The following is a 14,789-nucleotide window of genomic DNA, read 5'->3' on the forward strand; positions in this document are numbered from 1 at the left end:
TTGACAAGGGTGGCACCTCATCTTCCAGAATTTTGGGTGTATCCACATTCCAGGGGCAAACTGCTGGATCAGTCAGTTGCCCCAGTCTAGTTTTAAAAACTGTTGCTATGACACAGAATGTCTGTGAAACTACCACATGAAGAAGTTGGTAACTGTCAGTTTTATTGAGGGAGGAAAAAACCCAACAAAACAGATTGAGCAAGTGCAGGAGCCTGAATGATAGCAAGTGACTAAAATGGGAACACTGACATAGCTGCCGAGAAAAAGAAAAATGATTAATTATCCAGAATGGGCATATTTAGGAAGCATGATATATGTGCTACAACTTTAGGATTGACACCTTGCAAAGCTGGAAAAGGAACAAGTAAATTATAAAACAGAATTAGATTGATCCTAATCACTGCAACTAAACACATCCTTAATATTACTGCACTGGCATATCTGGCTAAGAAAAAAGACAAACACCAATAACTTGGATTCTGGAATTAAATTTTTTAATTGGTTGTGGCACCAAAATTCTGTGTTTGTAAACATATAATCTACTACTAAACAAGGCTTATGTTTTAACATATAATACTCTAGCGTTAAAAATATATTAAAAAAAAGAGTATTTTCTCCCCTAAACCAAACTGTCTGAGAGAAGCAGAGAGGAAGGAGGTTCTTTCCTCAGGCTGGACAGGAAATATACACTGTTGTTTTTCTCTACTCATGACACTTTGGGTTTTAGGCTAAACTAAACTTTCTGAAAATTACCTTGTAAGAGCAGGAGTAGCCATGCCAGCTTGCACTCCAATAGCCATAGTAATACCTCCACAGCGGATATTTCCCAGCTCTTCTGCCACTGCAATATTATAGGAGAAGTCCAAGCCCATGCCACCATATTCTGAGGAAAAAACAGATCTATGATTCTCATGTTCTAGACTGGCATAAGCAGCAAGAAAAACAACAACACAAAAAGATGTTGCTACTGCAAGCACTTGCCAACTGCAATTTAACTGCTAATTTTTAAGTATTTGACAATTACCAGCTTTCCTTTCACAAAAGCAATACCACACTATTCTTTACAGTGTCTGAATTGAGAATTACACCCACTCTAATTATCCATGTGCACATCAGGTCACCTCTGAGTATCCTAAGTAGCCTCATTACTTTTACTGTAAGCAGCAGGAAGAAGTGACATGCTGTTGAAAATTATATCAGAAGGCAAAATTATTCTTTCCAACAGCAAGGTCATATGAACAGATCACAACACAAGGTAAGAAGTGCTTTTATTTCCCCATGATAACACCTGACACCCGCTCTCATCCAACAATGGAATCATCTTGCTCAGACACAGCAATCAAGTCGGCATGGAGTGAGACCACATGCAGGTTGTGTTTCTATGCTAAATTACTGCCATCGCTCAAAATTCACGTTAGGCACAACTACAGTACCGAACACATGTATTTCATACCCTGGCACCTGGTCTGTGCAGTGATTAAAGCATTCTTTGTTCATAGGGGACTGACAACCTGGGATGCTGGCCTGGTGCCAGCACAGCCCATTGCTCCCCTTCTCCCGTCCATATTCCAATCTGCAAATTCAATTAAAGAAAAAATTATTCTTCACCTCACTCCCATGCCCAGTGCTGATAAACCCACTACAAAGTGAAGCACAGAAAAGGGCTACATTGCTATGGTGGATGAGATAATTTTTAGCTGTATTAAATAGCTTACAGTTCAAAGGAAATATGGTGAGAAAGCAAAGGTTACTGCTTGACGTCATTAGTTGGATGAGCAGCTGTGATTAGATAACGTTACCTCCTCGTTTTTTAGCTGCCTTGAAGACCGGCTAAGAAAATTTCAAATAAATAAAAACAAACCCTCACCCCTCACACACACAATAAGGGGCAGATGACCCTCTTTTGTTTTCACTTGCTGACCTCAAACACTGAGTACACCGCTCTACTGACCTGCTCTGAAGTTTTCAAAAAACACCATTAAATAAAAGTCAAAACACCACAGTGCGTATGAACATGGGGCTTTGCATGCTATCATCTGTTTCCTAAACCCACAGGAACTATCTTTGTGCATCCTTTCCCTGCTGAAAGGAAAACACAGTAGGAAAGGCAAAGCATAAAATTTGGTTTGCAAAGAACACTTCTCCTTAGGTCATACTGAATAGTCTAGACTGTCAGAATTAAAAAATGGCTACTTTTCCAAACTTTTGCTTGAAAAGAATGTTTCTTAAAAATATACGCAATCTTAAAGTTCCTACTGTGAGCTTAAGCAGTATAATGAAACAATAACAATATGGAAATGTGTTTAACATAATCTAATTTTCTTGCCTTTACACAGCCCCCATCAGCAAAAGAATGCTCTGAGGAGCAGTTAGGAAAGCATGTGCAGGTAAAGACAGGACTGTTTAAAGATATCTGGCATGAGAGAGATTTTGCTAATTTTGTATGGATCTATAGCAGAATTATAAAAGATAACCTCAGGTTTGGCACCTCACAAATACTTTTCATTAGATTTTATTTTTTTTTAAATCAGTCAATACTTTTATTGCCAAACTACTGTTATTACTGATTTTATCTTTAGTTTTGTCTACAAGGCAGTTATATTCCCATCTTTCACTTAAATTTCACAGATCAAAACCTTAGTTTCTAGATTTACCCGAAGTAACTTCCCAGGAGGAATGTTATGCACAAAACTGACCCAAAGAAGGGCTACTTTATCCGAGTATACAGCTTACAGACATTCTTTGTCCATACCACAGTCCATTGTATATTACCACATAACAGACTCTTATTGCTCTCATTTGAGATTAATTACTAAGCAGTACATTTTAAAAACAAAGTGCTGCAAAAGGCCAACTTTTAAAGGAATGACAATGAAAGGATTTCTGACCAAAGGACAGAATGAAGCTTTGGGAGCTGGGGGTGGAGAGGGAAGTCCTGCCAGGCAAAGAGATGATAAAATCCAAAGATTTTATGATCTGGGGATAGAAAATGCAAGAGACAACCACAGATGCAGGCAGGAAGGGCAGAAGCAAATGGAAAAATATTAATCAGACCACACCTAAGCTTTCATCAGTTCTGTTCCAGGAGCCAAGAAGCTAAATTTTCATGGAGAAATGTGAGTGATTTGATGGACAATGATAGAGAATGTCTTTTTGAGCCCTGAATACTTGATCAAGGTGGCGATTGACTTGTCAGTGCAGTCTGTGATGTTATTTCCCCAGTAATTTGGGTAACCTAGGGCATGGCGAAGCACAGTTGTGTCCCATCTCTTTGGAGAACTGGGCCTCCACACCGAGCCAGGCTGCCAGGGGTGTCACACACAGCAATAGCTGGCAGTGCTGGCTACAAGCACCAAAGCAACTTCCTTTTTCCCTCAGCTCCTGGTGGCAGCCTGGTGTTCACAGCCCCACTGCTGGAACTCCGGCCAGATATTGTGGGGCTGGTCCAAGCGCATTCTCCTGCATGACATGGGATTCAGCTCTTAATCGGAGACAAAACCACCAGGCCATTCTTTTTTCTATCTGTTTCAGTGATGATGGTGAATGTTTTACGGACTTAATGTTTAATTTTTATTTGGAGTAGGACTTATTTTTTGGAATAACACTTATTTACGAAAAAGGGAATATGCTGGTGGTAGTAGGTTTGTATTCGCCAGTCTCATCAATGAAAAAAACTTCTTGGAAATACCTGTACCATGATATTATGCTAATAGGTCAATTAAACTTTAATTCAGAAGAGCAAACACCATGCCTAACAGAGGAGTGAACACTTTGGTGAAATTTTTGGTGAAAAATCCATAATGAAAGAAACCAAATAAATTCTAGATTTGAGTGCTTTACAAAACAAACAACCAACCAACCCCTCTGCCCGCCCCCAAAAAAACCCCCAAAAAACCCCCCACATCAAGAATAACAAACTATATTTAAATATTCACATTTCTGGGGTAAATATTTCATTTTACTTTAAAATGAGATGAGGGACCTTCAGAGAATTGCTTGGCTACATTACCATTTTTAATTTGCAAGAAATTTAAAAGAACAAAACACGAACTAGATTAAACTAGGCAGAAAGTCTAATGAACTATTGCTTTTATAATTGAAAACAGGTAGAAAAAGGCAACTCAGTTATATTCAAATTATTTCTGTTTTGATGATAATAGCACAACTTTCAGCTATTAAATGGCCTAATACAATATCTTATCCATTGTCGGATTTCAGATTCTTTTACAAAGCAATTAAAACATAAGGCCCAGAGCAGAGAGCACAGGAACATACAAATAAATAAAGATTCTGCACTGCAGCCCATGGACAGGACCCAAGGTGCAGGAAGGAAAAAGTGTGAGGAGGGAAGAATAGCAGAGAGGATGTGCTATGGACTGACTACAACCTCCCCTCCCCATCCTGCCGTGCCACTTGGGGTGGGGAGTGAGGTAGATGACTCAGGAATGAAGAACTGAAGCAGAACTTGGGAATAAGGGGAAGAGGATGGTGGAACACCTTGTTTTAATTTGCCTTTGCTTCCCACTACACAAATCTACTTTAATTGGCAGGAAATTAAAATAATTTTCCCCCAGCCAAGTCTGCTTTTTACCATGACAGTAAATGGTGACCAGTCTCCCTGACTTTTCTTGACAGCCAGGCCTTGGTACTGTATTTTCTTCCCTGTTCTGTTGAAGAGGGGGAGTGAGCTAACAGCTGGCCAAGGTGAACCCACCACACCATAGTCAGTATATTAACCTATTCCTTTAAATTGGCTCTCTGCTTTTCTACTAATCACCACCATCGCATTATTTTAACACTCCCACTCTGCAAAAGCTCCTTATTTTATATAGATCAGCAAATTTTTACATGTAATGTCTGTGACCCTGGCAGTGGAATAGGAATCCAAAAGAACACAGTGAATCTTAAAAAAACATTCTTCTTAAAAGATGCAAAAAGATGTACATTCTATTAGATTTGATAATTTAGGGTATCAGGACTTTTATATATGAATATGGGGCACACAGCACAGATGATGCCCAAAACTACAAATAAAAGAGCAAGACATGATCTCCAGTTGCAACATGTCAAAATAGAAACACTGCTGAGAAGATCAATTGGAAAAACAAAGGCAGAGAAAGTCTATGAAAAAGGACTCATAAAGGCAAATGAGAAGCTGAAGTCTTTCATATAATCATTTCACTTTTGTGAAGACCAGAGCATTTCTTGCCACTTGTTCAGGATCCCTGTTCAAATATGACTCTGTTCAATGATGAGACAGGCTTGAAGTCTCTAGTCAAAAATTTGTAAGAGTTTACAAGTGTCTCTCTGTGGAATTTGTTTCTGAATCCCTTCTAGTAGCTGTCAGTGGGAATGACAACATCTGTGGTGAAAGGGGTCTGTAAGTAAGTGAAAGCAAGGTGAAACAGGTGGTCCTCAATGTTTTAAGAATGTAAGTGAGCCTGGAAAATGGAATGGTGATAACACAATACAGCCATATCCAGAACTCCATTTTAAATGCATATATAATTTGTTTGTTTACATGGTTTCCAAAGTTTCAATAAAGTGAAAGTGAAATAAAGTAAATCTACACCTAAGAAAATCACTCAGTATTATTTCTACTATTGGCACCTAACTCAGTGCAAGAAAAAAACAAATATGTGCTCTCACTTCTAGTGACTAGAAAGACAAATAAAGCATGAATCAAGTCCCATTTTGTAGATAGGTCTGAGAGACTCCTATATTTGACACTACGAAGACAGAGCTAAATGCCAGTTTTCACCACAGCCTACAATTTTAAATCAACAGTAGTAAAATTTAAGTGTTCAAACCTTATTCACCTGTCATAAATACGGTTCAAGAATTTCAGCTCCAGAGAACTGCAAAGAGCCTTGAAGCTACATAGCTGCAAATGTCATCAGGTAGGACAGTACAGAAATCCATATCATAATTCCTTTCCTCTGCTTTATATAGAAGGAATTTAAAGAATCACCATGGGTGTACTCTTGTGTCTTCTGCAATTTCCCATAACCCATTCTGAAAAGCTGAGACTAATGAAGTTCAGAAAACACCTCCTGCCTTCTTGGTTATTTGCTTCTGGCTGGGTGTAGAGGAAAAAACCTCTCATTTAGTGTAATAGAAACACTGCGAGTGCACTTTACTCTTGTTGCGATTAAGACATATGCATTTTTTGGCTATTCCTCCCCTCCCCCAATCAATTTACAAAAAACGACAAACCAAAAAAACCAACCAAGAACAAAAACTCTTGACACAAACCAACCCTTGTACCAGATGCAAAGTTCCTTATAACAGATTACCATAGTCAGATAGACCAAACTCTATCATTTGAATGAAAGTTTGTCCCAAACCAGGAAAAATTATAGTGTTTCAAGATTTTGTTTGGTTGATCCTAGAAAGACTGCAGTCACATTCAGTACTTGCTCTCTCACAGATACTACTTCAACCAAAATTTCCAAGACAGATAAGGACTTACTCTGCTAACCAAACTTTAACTATTACTCTTTTGATCCAGTAACCCTTGCAAAGGAAAAATATGGATTGGCTTCTCATTACTTTTCAAACACTCATGGTTAGCAGACCAAGTACAATCCCAAGAGCAATTAACAATGCAAAATACGTGTTTCTACAATACTCCTATCTTCTGTATTCTCTATTCTGTTCCCTCTTGCTACAGAAGTCATCACAGTTGTCACCACAGAAACTAAATTTACTGAGATGACTAAAGTGGTTGGGTCTGTCTAGCACTGTTTTAGGTTAAGACAGGGCCACACTGTAAAATAAAGGAGAAACTTCTCCCCCAGTGTAAGGATAAAAACCCTTCTATAACACCACCACAAAATACCACAGAGGAACTTGGCAGTGCCTACCATTGAGCAGATGAATACTGCCGCTAAGCAGATAAATGCACCACACAGACCTGGCCCCAGCTAGGGGCAGCATGGACACGTTTGAAAAGGGTTCAAAGCTGTATAAGACACTTTTAAAAGCCAGAGCAGTATATTCTAAATCACTAAGTTGTCAACAGCTGAACTTGCTACCCTCTGCTTTCTAAATCATCCCTCACAAATTTGTAAGTTTTCTTAATTTTCTACGTGGTTATGCAGTATATCCCCAGTGACATTGAGTCACCAGTCACATCTGCATAAAACTTCCAACCCAGAAGGTTATCAGAGCTCTTAAAAACAATGTAACGCAACCCCCCCAAATTGTGTACAAACAATGTTATGGGGAAGGAAAAGCTAAGTTGCCTGGTACAATAGAATAAAATGTGCACATGGCAACATAAGACACATTAACAATGTAAAAGATGCAGTAGCCAAAACACAAAAGAGGAAAAAGAAGATCCAAAGTGCACAGAGCCCCAGGCACCAGCTATCGCATCAGCTCCAAGTCAGAGAAAAACTTTAAGCAATCCCTGATCACAGACTCCTCAGTCATCTTCTGCCTGGAGTTTTAAATGGAGTTTATTTTTCCCTACTCAGGTCTGATCCAACATCTATTCCAAAGAAACTAGAATTTACCTGAAGTAGTTAGACCACCCTACAATTTTTTCTTTGCAATTAAAGAGTACAGATCTCAATTATGGTACATTTGAAAATGTCAGTCAAACTAAATGCCGCAGCATAAAGAAAATGAAAAAAACCGCAAACACATAGAAAAATGAAGTCAAGAAGTATATGGGCTGAATATCACCCCTCCTGAGCTTCAGTGGCAAAGCCATGTTGCTTCTCATGGGACTTCTCTTTGGGCAAGCTCATAAACAAATCATAGAATGGGTTTCAAGGATATTTTTGCAACCTTGCCTGCTGCTTGAGATCAGTCAACCAGCAACAACTGCCAAGCTCATGTGCATCGAACACACACATTGCTGCAAGCTCTTGCACATTCGCCTGCTCTAAACATGGCTTGTGGATGCTCAAGTAAATTCTCTGAGTCAGGCGTATCCAGCTGCTTCTCTCCAGCTTGAAGGCAGCCACCCTTCTGACAATCAGGCCACCACTGCCTCAAATCCTTCAACAACGTGCGCGTCCACTGCAGTCCTACTGACACAACCATGAGTCAGCCCTCAGAGGCTCCAAAATCCGTCATCAGCATCTGTCAGCCCCACGTAAAATGCACTCTTCCTCCCAAGAAAATGTCTGCACAGCTGCTCAGCTATCTTAAACATGTTTGTTCATTTTGAACAGGTAATTAACCCCACACCTGTACAAGAATGAAGCAGGCACATCATCTATATGTGCTGCTGGTGCTCCTAGTCAGGACTCGTCCTCTCACGTGAACTACCACAAACTCCTACAAAAAGTTCACATTACTCTGCATCACGGCAGATTTTCTTCCAGTAGGATCTTAAATGTGAATGCACAAATAGATATTATAAGGAATACACAGTAATATACAGACATTCAACCATCCATAGGTGAACAGGGAAAGAAAATGGGGATTGACTAATCAATGGATAACAGAGAGATATCCTAAATAACATTCCCCAGTTTAAGCACAACAGAGAGAAAAGATGAGTAACATGACTGAATACAAGTATGTTAGAAATTTCTAAAAGCTGGATGAAAAGAAGTCACTGTACTCGGTTTTGTAACAGTCTATGAGCAAAAAGCAGACTTAATGCTTTCATTTCTTTAAGGCATTTAATTTCTTTCATTTCTTTAAGGCATCAGGATATATAATCAATATTAAAAAGATGATTCTGTTTCTTCTGCATTCCAATTAAAAAAAAAATGAATCTGAGAAGCAATACTAAGTGATTTAAGGATTACAGAGGTATTACTTTTGCTACTTATTAAAATTTCTAGGCTAAGATTTAATACAAAGGCTAAATATTTATCAGCTGAAAGCTATGTTTCATTTTCTTCCCTACGAGATCTTTTATTCCAGTCCAAGCTTATTGGAAAAACAACAACACGAAAAACTTTAGACACTTAGCTCAACATGTCACACCAAAAGACATAAATTTTACTAGATCATATTTTCCAAAACTTGCGATCTCCTAATGGAATTACAGATTGAGAATTGACATTTTGGGCATGGGGTTAGAAACTTGAAAAATGCTAGTTTTCAATAACTGTAAAAAAAAAAAAAAGGGATTTCAGCATGTGTGCAGTGAATAATGAAATAAACTTTGGACATGCTCTGGAGCTAGCCTGGCCAGCACAAGGGTTTTAGTTCAGTAGCACCAAACTTGGAACAGAAGTGCACTGCAGGAGGTTTCCACAGGAATTTCTGATCAGCTCAGACTTAAGACTAAATGAATTTCCACTGGCTGACTTCTTAAGCCCTTGAGATGTTGGGTCAGATACTGAGAAAAACATAACATGCCATCCTAAAATACCTGCTACATTGCAGGTCAACATATTCCCAGCACAGTCACACACAACAAATTATTAAAGAGACATCTATCACGTAATGCTGCAGCTAGAAGCCCACCCCTGTCCTGTTAGGTAATTTCCTTGTTTATAAATTCTCTTCAGCTGGCACCATCTGCATCTCTATGCTGGCACAGCCTTCAGCATGGGCAGGGCTGGGACCACCAGTGCCACAGCTCCTTATCTCTGGCAGCTGCCAGCCACTCACTCTGCGGGACAGCCCATCATGCTGCTGGAGCACCTCCAGAGGTTTCAGTTCCCCAGTACAGCAGGAACCAAAGGAGAGCATCTTCTGTATTTGTGATTGTTAAGAAACCTGACTGGTTTTGAAACTGCTTTCAGATAGCAAAAGCGAAGCTATGAAAGAGTATTTCTAGATCTGAGCAATGCATTGTGGTGAGCTCTTTGAGACAAAACTCAAATTTGCAGTTTTCCAGGAAAGGCAACGGGTTTGATCTGAAACCAGGAACAAAGTCAAATAAAAATGCAAAAATATGAGTATTTTTGTAACATTAAATTGTATGTTTACAATTTTTTCAGGTGATTACTGATTACAATTACTTCTGTCAGGTGACCTTATTTTTTTTGAAAGACACACAAAGGAAATGTCAAAATAAAAACCAGTTCTGGGGTAAAAATGAAAGACTATTTGCAATGTCACAACAATGCCTTTCCCCTTCATTTTCTCCAACAAAGACAGTATTTCAGTAAAACCAGTAAGTTTCCATGCTTTCTCTATTCTTGGTAATTTTCATGGAGAAAACATTTCATTGAAAACTTTTATTTGATTTAACGAGTGTGGATAAACATTTTAAATGCTATTCTAGAGCTGAAAATATCTGGCTCAGTTCTCATTTTTGGCTATGATTCTGTGTGCATCCTTGTCCTTAAGATTTGTCAGCCAGACCATATCATGAAATAAATAATCCCTCTCTGTTTGTAGAAGAGCTGACACAACAGAATTCAAATCTGAACTGCAATCTCCAGTGTGAAATATGCTACACTGGAATTTTTATTTACACTGACATTGGAGGGTGTGCCTTGTATGTGGTACTGGCCAAAAATGAAATGTTTTTCAGTATAGTGCAAGCATACCACAAATCAAATTTCCCATTCCAGATTGTTTTCTTCAAAAGAACCTTCTACTCAAAGTATTATATTATTTCTATAAGCATTTAATCACCCAGTGTAGTCCACTCCAAGAAATTATTATTGACCAGAATTATCTGTTTCTTCTTACTGATTTGGTTTTAAAATCAGTAACATATCAGCTCTCAAACCCATGAAAAGCAGGTTGTTCCAAGGGGGAATAATAGCACCCTACACAGACCAGATAAAATTTTAATACAGTTTACAATTAAAATCACATCAAACTGCCTAATACACAATTACCTGTGTGACACACTGAGGTCTGTAACATACCGAGAGAATAACCTAGTGCAAAATGGAACAATGACATGGCTAAAGGTATCTGTAGAAGACTGAGATAAGAAAAATAACAAAACATCCTCCCCACAACATCCCTGTCTGTCATCTTCCTCAACTCCCAATCCTACCTGAATTATAATTAATGATCCCAAGAATTCATGCCCCCAGTAGTATAACTACCCTTTTACTATACAGCTTAGCTGAAATTTTTTCCAACAGAAATAGAAAATAGATTTGGTCATAGTCTACAGTAAGGATGCATTTGCACCACTCACTATATAAACACTTGAGGTTAAAGTCAGACCTCTCACAGTTATGAATATTACCTCTGTTATTTACAGACCATTCAGGAATCCAAGCAGGGTTCACTACACATCTCAGTAATTTACTTTTTCATAAGTAGCTATACAGCAAATTTTATCTCAAATTCTTGTTCTCAAAATATACCTCTAGAGTTACATAGCAATAAATGTGTTTTTCAGGGCAATAACATATTGAATATGTGGTCACATAGTAAATTTGTAAAGGAATTAAATTTCATTGCATTCTCCAAGTAATTCTGAAAGTCAAATTATATTAAATCAACACATGTATTGTTATGGGATGTCCCTGAAACTGAATTTAAAATATTTATATTTTAAAATAAAAGAAGCAAAACAACTTTTATTGAGAAAAAAAAACCCAAACCATTCTTCATAGAAATTCATAAATTATTCCTGGAGATATTTAAAAATAGTCTTAGAAGTATTGCCAAATACCTGAATTACTATCTTCATGGCTCAATAATCTAGCCAATAACACACCTTCCTTTCAAATTTAAAAAAACCCAAAACAAAACCAACCAAACAACAGCAAAAAAAACCAATCAGGGAGTCTGAAGTCCTTCCACCTCCCAGGGACACAGACTGTCCAGAGTCATCATGCTTCCCCCATCTCTTCCACACATCCACATGTAGAGAGAAAGTGGGGATGACAGGGGAGGGAAAAGTAGCCTTTTCATGCAGGAAAAAGCTCTTGTCAAAACTACATATTATTACTAATTTTTAAGTTGGTCTTGTATAATGGACTTTCCATTAGATTCATTTAATTGCGAAGAATTTTTAAAGCATTTACAAGCATCCCTCAGATACCAGGTGTTTATTACATTGTTGTGTGCATTGTTTCTAAATGAGTAACTGAAACATCTGAAATAAAAAGTAAAATCCCATTCAATTTACTGGCAAGTAGTGTCAGACTCTCCAGACACAAACCACACAATTAGAAAATTATTTTAATATATTAAGGCTCTTTGTCATGTTTTTGAGTTACATAACTTTCCATCTCATAAGAGGCACTATTTTAGAAGGACACTCAATAGTCACAAACTATTTGCCTAATTTTCACATGTCTATCTATCACCACAGGCTTCTGTAGCCATGAGACCCCACTGGGCAGCAAAGGCCTGCAAGAAAGGGAACTGAAGAGGATTTTATTACAATAGGCACCTTTTATCACAGTTAGACATCTCACTGTGCAGCCACTCTAAGTAAGATTGCTGATGAATCCTTTGTTTGCCTGTGATCTCCTGGACATTTCTGTTCAGAGAGAGAAGTATTTTCCACCACCTCCTTGTTACTCTCAAACCACGTCTCCAAAGAGCCTGCTGATAAGCTTTCCAGTATTTCAGAGACACCGGAAAGAGGTGTTGGGCTAAATTTGTTTCCTCATTTATGGGCAGCACATGACACGGGAGGTGGCTGGGACTGCAGGGACCGTCCTGATGAACCACACAGGGAGCCCATTGCTGCTGGACCCTTGGAGTTCACCTGCAGCTGAGGTGCTGTGGGCTTTCCACGTTGCACAGCCGGGGCAGCAGTGTGCAGGTGTCTGCCCTGGAATGGTTCTGGCTTAAAATGCATTTCCAAATCTTGTATCTCACAGTTATGTAAAAATAAAGCACGGTCAACATCTCTGAGTGCCCTTAGTCTGGTGGAGACACCAACCCCACACAGACTGTCTTTATAAACTGCCCAAGAGCCAGGTCAGCTGTTCAAAGGCGTGAAGCAGCTTTTTCATCAACATTAGCATGGTCAACATCCAGAGCTAGATGCCAAAGAAACAAAGTGATATATAAGCATCGGTAATTAGTGACCCATTCTGAAGCTTCTGCAATGTCTCAGATGAAATTATAATAAATGTATTACAACTCATAAGCTTCATGATACTGAGCATACTGCACATCCTTTCAGCAGTGCATTATTGTAGTCCTTTTCCTCCTTAAGAACTACAACTATTTGCTAACTCATTATGATTAACCCAGTGCATAGCATCTCTCAGCATCAGGTAGTCCCAAACTGAGGGATTCTGGCAACAGTAAATTAACAGTCAGCAAAGCAGCAGAGACTGTAACTCCTTTTTCCCGACTACATCATTATATTGAACCATGAAGATTGAGAGAGCCCACACCAAAGACATCAGTTTATGCTCAAATCTCACCCTGTGTTTAAAATAGTTGAGGAAAGGAAAAATACATAGTGCATTGAATACTGAACACTCTAAATTAGCAGTAAGGTTTAAGACCATGCTATACATCATTGAAACAATGAAAACTTACATGAACAATTCCTCACTTGTAAAGCTGGAATTCTCTTTCCAAAAAAAACCCAACCCAACAAAAACAACAACAACAAACCTAAACCAAAAAAAAAAGGGAGGGGGAAGTGAGATAAGTTTTTCTGTCTGGAAAAGATCACAGCATCTTCTAGGCTACAGCCTCATCACTTCAAGTCAGGTGACATAAACCAAGTCAAACATGAATTAATGTGTATCTTCTATCACAAAAAAACTCCAACGCAGAAACAAAAGAAAAAAAAGAGCTTATTTATTTTGCTCCCATTTCTGCAAACATGGTAATGACCAAGCTTCTGTTTTTCTTACACCACCATGTGTCAATAAAGAATTTTTTCCTGTTTGAAATCCTTCTCACATTGTGGCTAATGCTGTTTTCTAAATTTTGGAGTAGCATTGATAAAGTATGGACTGAGAGCAAGTAACAAAAGCAAGACATGAAAAATGCAGCAAATACAAATTCACCTAAATAGCATGCTAAAAGACAGACCTTAGCAATTACACTTTCAAACCAAACCATGTCACTATTCTCTTCATTTTAAGGAGGTTTACATGAAAGAATAGATAAATTTTCCTGTTGCACAGATTTTTCATGTGTGTTAGAAACATTGCTATGGAAAGAAACAAAAAAACCCACAAAAGGAACCCCAACCTTTTACCATTTTAGGGAAATTGCTGTTTGGAAGCTCTGCTGCTGGAGACTGAGGTTACCCACGCTAATGTTTTACCACTGGAAAAAGTCTTCCACTTGCAATTTAATTGCAATTCACTCTTTGAGATTTGGCTTGCTCCTGACTTCGTGTTGGAGTGGTTAATCTTGCCCTGAAGTTGAAAAGTTGTGTGCAGCCTGTCAGTTTCCAGAAAACTTTAGGCTAAAACTTTAAGCAAAAGAGAAGAACTACCAAGTTTTACTGTATTGGAATGAAGAGATATAAGAAACTGGTTACATCTTTGAAGATGAATATGCTTGAGTCATCAAACAACAAACTTTGATATGATTTTTGTTTGTTTTCCATCTCTCAGTGTATCCTTCCATGCTGACTTTCCAGAGCTAAGATGCGTCTTCAGACAAATCCTGTTCTCTGATTTGTGTTTTCCATTCTAACCTGGGGTGAAACTGCTCCCTAACTTCTTCCTCAATGAAAGGTCTTTATCATACCAATGAAATCAGCTTTGGGCAGTGCTTCACTCAGTCCTATTCCTTATGCTAATGAAGATTTATCTTCTTTTTCCCACATTCAGGATGTTTTTGGAATGTCTTAGCAAGATGAATGGGCATTACTGATCTGACTGTTTTGTTGATTACAAACACAGAGAAGATGGAAAAATCCAAACCAAATTCATACAGATTTTACAGCTGGATCAGGAGACCTCTCT

General features: G+C 38.4%; 1 protein-coding gene across 3 annotated transcripts in view; it reads right to left on the reverse strand.

Annotated features, from left to right (window-relative positions):
- Positions 1 to 14,789, reverse strand: part of LOC104689336 (probable acyl-CoA dehydrogenase 6) — an 80,807-nt gene that overhangs the window by 27,974 nt on the left and 38,044 nt on the right. For all 3 annotated transcript variants that reach the window (XM_010399402.4, XM_019285591.2, XM_020584655.2), the window contains one exon: positions 754 to 883. In XM_010399402.4, the coding sequence (XP_010397704.2) occupies positions 754 to 883 (130 nt within the window). The remainder of the gene's footprint in view (positions 1 to 753; positions 884 to 14,789) is intronic.

Source organism: Corvus cornix, chromosome 2, assembly GCF_000738735.6.
Source record: "Corvus cornix cornix isolate S_Up_H32 chromosome 2, ASM73873v5, whole genome shotgun sequence".
Taxonomy (NCBI): Eukaryota; Metazoa; Chordata; class Aves; order Passeriformes; family Corvidae; genus Corvus; species Corvus cornix.